At 47.3% G+C, this 8,262-nt stretch overlaps 1 protein-coding gene across 1 annotated transcript in view; it reads right to left on the reverse strand.

The window, feature by feature from the left end:
• LOC118782209 (uncharacterized protein KIAA0895-like) overlaps positions 1-8,262 on the reverse strand; it is an 8,750-nt gene continuing 488 nt past the window's right edge. Inside the window, exons 1-6 of the mRNA XM_036535511.1 lie at positions 8,214-8,262; positions 7,321-7,464; positions 5,947-6,079; positions 2,153-2,458; positions 1,443-1,540; positions 1-163 (exon numbers count right to left, since the gene is read on the reverse strand). The exon at positions 8,214-8,262 is cut by the window's right edge and continues 488 nt beyond it. Coding sequence (XP_036391404.1) covers positions 2-163; positions 1,443-1,540; positions 2,153-2,458; positions 5,947-6,079; positions 7,321-7,464; positions 8,214-8,262 — 892 coding nt within the window. The 3' untranslated portion in view covers position 1. The remainder of the gene's footprint in view (positions 164-1,442; positions 1,541-2,152; positions 2,459-5,946; positions 6,080-7,320; positions 7,465-8,213) is intronic.

The following is an 8,262-nucleotide window of genomic DNA, read 5'->3' on the forward strand; positions in this document are numbered from 1 at the left end:
CTCAGGGCACGAGCTCGCGCAGCCCCTCCTCGTCGATCTCGTTGACCGCCACGATGTGGTCCAGCTGCTCCAGGTACCGCCGCTGGTCCCGCATGAAGTGGGGGATTCTGGTCCGCTGGAGGACCGCCAGGGGGCGGAGCCGCTCCACGTCCTCGTAGGACACCTGGGGGGGGGGGGGGGTGAGAAAGGGAGTGAGTGAGTAAACGAGTCAGAATGGGAGTGAGTGAGTCAGTAAATGAGTCAGAACGGGAGTGAGTCAGTAAACGAGTCAGAATGGGAGTGAGTGAGGGAGTAAATGAGTCAGAAAGGGAGTGAGTGAGTGAGTAAATGAGTCAGAACAGGAGTGAGTCAGTAAACGAGTCAGAATGGGAGTGAGTGAGTAAACGGGTCAGAATGGGAGTGAGTGAGTAAATGAGTCAGAATGGGAGTGAGTCAGAAACGAAAGTGAGTGAGTAAATGAGTCAGGATGGGAGTGAGTCAGTAAACGAGTCAGAATGGGAGTGAGTGAGGGAGTAAATGAGTCAGAATGAGAGTGAGTGGGTCAGTAAATGAGTCAGAATGAGAGTGAGTGAGTCAGTAAATGAGTCAGAACGGGAGTGAGTTAGTAAATGAGTCAGAACAGGAGTGAGTAAATGAGTGAGAATGGGAGTAAGTGAGTCAGTAAATGAGTCAACAGGAGTGAGTGAGTAAATGAGTCAGAACAGGAGTGAGTGAGAAAACGAGTCAGAATGGGAGTGAGTCAGTAAATGAGTCAGAACGGGAGTGAGTCAGTAAATGAGTCAGGATGGGAGTGAGTGAGTCAGTAAATGAGTCAGAACAGGAGTGAGTGAGTAAATGAGTCAGAATGAGAGTGAGTGAGTAAGTGAGTAAATGATTCAGAATTGGAGTGAGTGAGTCAGAAAACAATCCGGAATGGGAGTGAATCAGTGAGACTGGGAGTGAGTGTGTGACTAAATGAGTCAGAATTGGAGTGAGTGAGTGAATAAATGACTGGGAGAGAGAGTGAGTAAATGAGTCAGAGTCAGGGTGAGGGAGTAGATGAGTCAGAATTGGAGTGTAAGAGTGAGCAAGTGAGAAAGCGAGAGTGGGGGTGAGTGAGTGACTGAGGGAATGAGTAAATGAGTCAGAATGGAAGTCAACGACTGAGTGACCGAGTGAGTAAATGAGTGAGACCAGTACTGAACGGGTGAATGAGTGAGTAAATGATTGAGTAAATGAGCCGGACCGGGAGTGAGTCGACGATTAAGTGAATGAGTAAATGAATCGGAGTGGGAGTCAGTGAGTGAATGAGTGAGTAAATGAGCCAGACCTGCAGTAAATGAATCAGAATGGGAGTGAGTGAGTGAGTGAGTGAGTGAGTGAGTGAGTGAGTGAGTGAGTGAGTGCGAGCGAGCAAGTCAGTCAGTAAGTGAGTGAGTAAAACAAGTCGCGCGAGTACTCGCCTTCCCCAGACTCGCCAGCATCTTGAAGTCGATCTCCCTCCGGTGGCGAAGGATCCTCAGGATCCCGTCCAGGTACACCTGGTCCTTACTGAAACACCCTGCGACACACACACACACACACACACACACACACACACACGCACACACACACACTCACACGCGCGCGCGCGTTACCGCTGTCAGTCAACGTCCCGAACACCAAAAAGCGTTTCATTACGACAAAGTAGCAGATCCGATGTTCGCAGCAAAAGACAGGCTCGTTTATTAGCGCAGCCGGCCGCGGGAACATTAGCATTGAGCAGAAGCTCGACAGGTATAGCATTCAGTTCATTTTTTATACAGCTAATAGCAGTCACATTCGCATATGAGCTATGCTAACCAGCGGGGGGGTGCTGTTTCTGATTGGCCTTGCGGAGCTGTGCATAGCTAAACAGCTCCCTCTCTGATTGGGCACTTCCCCGAGCCCTGTAGCCTAATTGGCTCCCGCGGGGTTCGCGGGAGGCGCCGTTTGGCTCCGGTCGGATGTAGCAACATCGCTTGCCTCCTGACGCCGCCAAACCCGGGCCGCCTTCCCACAACGCACGTCTCCGCCCCGCCCCCGCCCGAAGCCCCGCCCCCGAAGCCCCGCCCCCGCAACCCCTCACCTCTCCGCCCCGCCCCCGCCCCCCAAACCCCGCCCCCGAACCCCGCCCCCAACCCGCCCCGCCCACCTGGCCTGGACGTGTCGGTCTGGCCCCGCTTGGCCCGGAGGCAGTACTCCCACCGCACGGCGGGGTCGCGGACGAACCTCCCGATGTGCGCGAACAGCTGGCTGAAGCTGGCCCCCGCCGCCCGGTGCACGGTATAGTATAGGAGCGCGGCCCGCCACAGGTGGGGCTGCCTGCGCAGCAGCACGCTGTGGAGGCTGGCCAGGCCCTCCTCGGTGGGGTTGGCCGGCCGGAGGGAGAAGAGCTTGCGGCCCGCCGGCGTCGACCAGGGCTGGAGGCTGTTGTTGACGCCGCGGAGGTAGTGGGTACCTGCGGGGGGGCGGGCGGGGCAGGGGCGGGGCGGGGCGGGGGGGAGAGAGACCGGGGGGTTAGAGGGTTCGAGGCCTGGATTGAGATCGGGTTGAGTGGGAGTGAGTCGGTGAGTGAGTCAGTGAGTACATGAGTCTGAATGGGAGTTAAGTTAGTGAGAAAATGAGTCAGAATGGGAGTTAGTAAGAAAATGAGTCAGAATGGGAGTTAAGTTAGTGAGAAAATGAGTCAGAATGGGAGTTAGTGAGTAAATGAGTCAGAATGGGAGTGAGTGAGAAAATGAGTCAGAATGGGAGTTAAGTTAGTGAGAAAATGAGTCAGAATGGGAGTGAGTGAGTGAGTAAATGAGTCAGAATGGGAGTGAGTGAGTAAATGAGTCAGAATGGGAGTGAGTGAGTAAATGAGTCAGAATGGGAGTGAGTGAGTAAATGAGTCTGAATGGGAGTTAGTGAGAAAATGAGTCAGAATGGGAGTTAGTGAGTAAATGAGTCAGAATGGGAGTGAGTGAGTGAGTAAATGAGTCAGAATGGGAGTTAGTGAGAAAATGAGTCAGAATGGGAGTTAAGTTAGTGAGAAAATGAGTCAGAATGGGAGTTAAGTTAGTGAGAAAATGAGTCAGAATGGGAGTTAAGTTAGTGAGAAAATGAGTCAGAATGGGAGTTAGTGAGTGAGTAAATGAGTCAGAATGGGAGTTAAGTTAGTGAGAAAATGAGTCAGAATGGGAGTGAGTGAGTGAGTAAATGAGTCAGAATGGGAGTTAAGTTAGTGAGAAAATGAGTCAGAATGGGAGTGAGTGAGTGAGAAAATGAGTTAGAATGGGAGTTAGTGAGAAAATGAGTCAGAATGGGAGTTAAGTTAGTGAGAAAATGAGTCAGAATGGGAGTTAGTGAGTAAATGAGTCAGAATGGGAGTTAGTGAGAAAATGAGTCAGAATGGGAGTTAAGTTAGTGAGAAAATGAGTCAGAATGGGAGTTAGTGAGTAAATGAGTCAGAATGGGAGTGAGTGAGAAAATGAGTCAGAATGGGAGTTAAGTTAGTGAGAAAATGAGTCAGAATGGGAGTGAGTGAGTGAGTAAATGAGTCAGAATGGGAGTGAGTGAGTAAATGAGTCAGAATGGGAGTGAGTGAGTAAATGAGTCAGAATGGGAGTGAGTGAGTAAATGAGTCTGAATGGGAGTTAGTGAGAAAATGAGTCAGAATGGGAGTTAGTGAGTAAATGAGTCAGAATGGGAGTGAGTGAGTGAGTAAATGAGTCAGAATGGGAGTTAGTGAGAAAATGAGTCAGAATGGGAGTTAAGTTAGTGAGAAAATGAGTCAGAATGGGAGTTAAGTTAGTGAGAAAATGAGTCAGAATGGGAGTTAAGTTAGTGAGAAAATGAGTCAGAATGGGAGTTAGTGAGTGAGTAAATGAGTCAGAATGGGAGTTAAGTTAGTGAGAAAATGAGTCAGAATGGGAGTGAGTGAGTGAGTAAATGAGTCAGAATGGGAGTTAAGTTAGTGAGAAAATGAGTCAGAATGGGAGTGAGTGAGTGAGAAAATGAGTTAGAATGGGAGTTAGTGAGAAAATGAGTCAGAATGGGAGTTAAGTTAGTGAGAAAATGAGTCAGAATGGGAGTTAGTGAGTAAATGAGTCAGAATGGGAGTTAGTGAGAAAATGAGTCAGAATGGGAGTTAAGTTAGTGAGAAAATGAGTCAGAATGGGAGTTAAGTTAGTGAGAAAATGAGTCAGAATGGGAGTTAGTGAGTAAATGAGTCAGAATGGGAGTTAAGTTAGTGAGAAAATGAGTCAGAATGGGAGTGAGTGAGAAAATGAGTCAGAATGGGAGTGAGTGAGTGAGTAAATGAGTCAGAATGGGAGTGAGTGAGTAAATGAGTCAGAATGGGAGTGAGTGAGTAAATGAGTCTGAATGGGAGTGAGTGAGTAAATGAGTCAGAATGGGAGTTAGTGAGAAAATGAGTCAGAATGGGAGTGAGTGAGTAAATGAGTCAGAATGGGAGTTAGTGAGAAAATGAGTCAGAATGGGAGTTAGTGAGAAAATGAGTCAGAATGGGAGTTAGTGAGTGAGTGAGTAAATGAGTCAGAATGGGAGTGAGTGAGTGAGAAAATGAGTCAGAATGGGAGTTAAGTTAGTGAGAAAATGAGTCAGAATGGGAGTCAGTGAGTAAATGAGTCAGAATGGGAGTTAAGTTAGTGAGAAAATGAGTCAGAATGGGAGTTAGTGAGTGAGTGAGAAAATGAGTCAGAATGGGAGTGAGTGAGTAAATGAGTCTGAATGGGAGTGAGTGAGTAAATGAGTCTGAATGGGAGTGAGTGAGTGAGTAAATGAGTCAGAATGGGAGTGAGTGAGTAAATGAGTCAGAATGGGAGTGAGTGAGTAAATGAGTCTGAATGGGAGTGAGTGAGTAAATGAGTCAGAATGGGAGTTAAGTTAGTGAGAAAATGAGTCAGAATGGGAGTGAGTGAGTGAGTAAATGAGTCAGAATGGGAGTTAAGTTAGTGAGAAAATGAGTCTGAATGGGAGTGAGTGAGAAAATGAGTCAGAATGGGAGTTAAGTTAGTGAGAAAATGAGTCAGAATGGGAGTGAGTGAGTGAGTAAATGAGTCAGAATGGGAGTGAGTGAGTAAATGAGTCTGAATGGGAGTGAGTGAGTAAATGAGTCTGAATGGGAGTGAGTGAGTGAGTAAATGAGTCAGAATGGGAGTGAGTGAGTAAATGAGTCTGAATGGGAGTGAGTGAGTAAATGAGTCTGAATGGGAGTGAGTGAGTAAATGAGTCAGAATGGGAGTTAAGTTAGTGAGAAAATGAGTCAGAATGGGAGTGAGTGAGTGAGTAAATGAGTCAGAATGGGAGTTAAGTTAGTGAGAAAATGAGTCAGAATGGGAGTGAGTGAGTAAATGAGTCAGAATGGGAGTGAGTGAGAAAATGAGTCAGAATGGGAGTTAGTGAGAAAATGAGTCAGAATGGGAGTTAGTGAGTGAATAAATGAGTCAGAATGGGAGTTAGTGAGTAAGTGAGTAAATGAGTGAGTGGGTGAGTAAATGAGTCAGAATGGGAATGAGTGAGTGAGTGAGTAAATGAGTCAGAATGGGAGTGAGTGAATGAGTAAATGAGTCAGAATGTGAATGAGTGAGTGAGTAAATGAGTCAGAATGGGGGCGAGTGAGTAAATGAGTCAGAATGGAAGTGAGTGAATGAGTAAATGAGTCAGAATGTGAATGAGTGAGTGAGTAAATGAGTCAGAATGGGGGCGAGTGAGTAAATGAGTCAGAATGGAAGTGAGTGAATGAGTAAATGAGTCAGAATGGGAATGAGTGAGTGAGTAAATGAGTCAGAATAGGAATGAGTGAGTCAGTGAGTGACTAAACAAGTCAGAATGGGACTGAATAAGCCCTGAGGCCTATCCTCAGAATGAATCAGGCCTGAATCCCAACCCACACCGTATATAGCTGGGGCCGGATCAGTGCTTTCCGCCGAGCGGGACTCGTACCTATCTCGTGCCGGAGCATTCCCTCCAGCCAGTGCTGCCGCGCCCCGGCTAGGTTAATGGTTAGCGTCGGCCGGCAGCTCTCCACCATCATCACCGCCTGGGAGAGGAGCTCCTCCGACAGGCACACCACCACCTGCAGCGGAGCAAAAACGGCGAGAACGAGTGAGTCAGAGCGGGAGCGAGTGAGTGATTCAATGAGCCAGTGAGTGAATCGGTCAGTGAGTGAGAGCGGGGTCGAGTTAGAACGGGAGAGGCGGGGAGAGGTATTACACCTACGGGTAAAAATCAGCATTACGAAATACCAGGAGTGAATGAGTCAGAATGGGAGTGAGTGAGTCAATGACTGAGTGAGTGAGTCAATGACTGAGTGAGTGAGTGAGTGAGTCAGCATGGGAGTGAGTACATGATTCAGAATGGAAGTGAGAGAGTGAGTGAGTAGATGGGTCAGAATGGGAGTGAGTAGATGAGTCAGAATGGCAGTGAGTGAGTAGATCAATCAGACAGGGAGTCAGTAAATGAGTGAATGATTAACTGAGTGAGAGTGGGAGTGAGTGACTCAGGAAATGAGTCAGAATGAGAATGGGAGGCTGTCATAATGGGAGTGAGTAAATGAGTGAGAAAGTGATTGAGTGAGGGAGTAAATGAGTCAGAATAGGAGTCAGTGAGTGAGTGAGTCAGAATGGGAGTTAGTGAGTGAGTAAGTGAGTCAGAATAGGAGTTAATGAGTAAGTAAATGAGTCAGAACAGTAGTTAGTGAGTGAGTAAATGAACCAGAATAGGAGTGAGTGAGTGAGTAAATGAGTCAGAATAGAAGTCAGTGAGTGAGTGAGTCAGAATGGGAGTTAGTGAGTGAGTAAGTGAGTCAGAATACGAGTGAGTGAATAAATGAGTCAGAATAGAAGTCAGCAAGTGAGTAAATGACTCAGAATGCGAGTTAGTGAGTGAATGAGTAAACAAGTGAAAATAGGAGTTAGTGAGTGAGTAAATGAGTCAGAATGGGAGTCAGTGGGTGAGTGAATGAGTCAGAATAGGAGTCTGAGTGACTAGTTGAGTCAGAATAGGAGTTAATGAGTAAGTAAATGAGTCAGAACAGGGGTTAGTGAGTGAGTAAATGAGCCAGAGTAGGAGTCAGTGAGTAAATGAGTCAGAATGGGCGTGAATGAACGAGTAAATGAATCAGAATGAGACTTAGTGAGTGAATGAGCGAGTAAATGAGACAGAATAAGAGTGAATCACAGCGAGTAAAGCCCAGAAATACGCCCCACCACCACCTTCATAACTGTCTTCCTCCAATCACGCCTGTCCGACAGGTAACCCCGCCCCCGCCCCGCCCCCTGACCCCGCCCCGCACGGGCCCCGCCCCCCGAACCTCACCTCCCCGACGCACCCCTCCTTCTGCAGGTACTTCCTGGCCGCCGCCCAGACGCGGCTTTTCGGCAGGAGGGCGCCGCCCGTCGCCTCCTCGAAGCTCTCGTACGTCCCGAACTTCCGCAGGACGCAGTCCATGATACCCACCGCCTGGATGGAGGGATGGAGGGAGGGAGAGAGAGAGAGGGCACCAGAAGGTCCTGAGGTCACATTACATTACATTATTAGCGTTTAGCCCCTGCTCATTGCATTGCATTACATTATTAGCGTTAAGCCCCTGCTCACTACATTACATTGCATTATTAGCGGTTAGCCCCTGCTCATTAGATTACATTACATTATTAGCGTTTAGCCCCTGCTCATGACATTACATTACATTATTAGCGTTTAGCCCCTGCTCATTACATTACATTATTAGCGTTTAGCCCCTGCTCATTGCATTACATTACATTATTAGCGTTTAGCCCCTGCTCATTGCATTACATTACATTATTAGCGTTTAGCCCCTGCTCATTACATTACATTACATTATTAGCCTTTAGCCCCTGCTCATTACATTACATTGCATTATTAGCGTTTAGCCCCTGCTCATTGCATTACATTACATTATTAGCGTTTAGCCCCTGCTCATTGCATTACATTACATTATTAGCGTTTAGCCCCTGCTCATTGCATTACATTACATTATTAGCGTTTAGCCCCTGCTCATTACATTCCATTATTAGCGTTTAGCCCCTGCTCATTACATTACATTACATTATTAGCGTTTAGCCCCTGCTCATTACATTACATTACATTATTAGCGTTTAGCCCCTGCTCATTAGATTACATTACATTATTAGCGTTTAGCCCCTGCTCATTACATTGCATTATTAGCGGTTAGCCCCTGCTGGGCGTACCTGTGCGAGGAAGAGGTCGGATCCCTCCTTGTACTTCTCCAGGACGCCC

The sequence above is a fragment of the Megalops cyprinoides genome, chromosome 8 (genome assembly GCF_013368585.1).
Source record: "Megalops cyprinoides isolate fMegCyp1 chromosome 8, fMegCyp1.pri, whole genome shotgun sequence".
NCBI lineage: Eukaryota > Metazoa > Chordata > Actinopteri > Elopiformes > Megalopidae > Megalops > Megalops cyprinoides.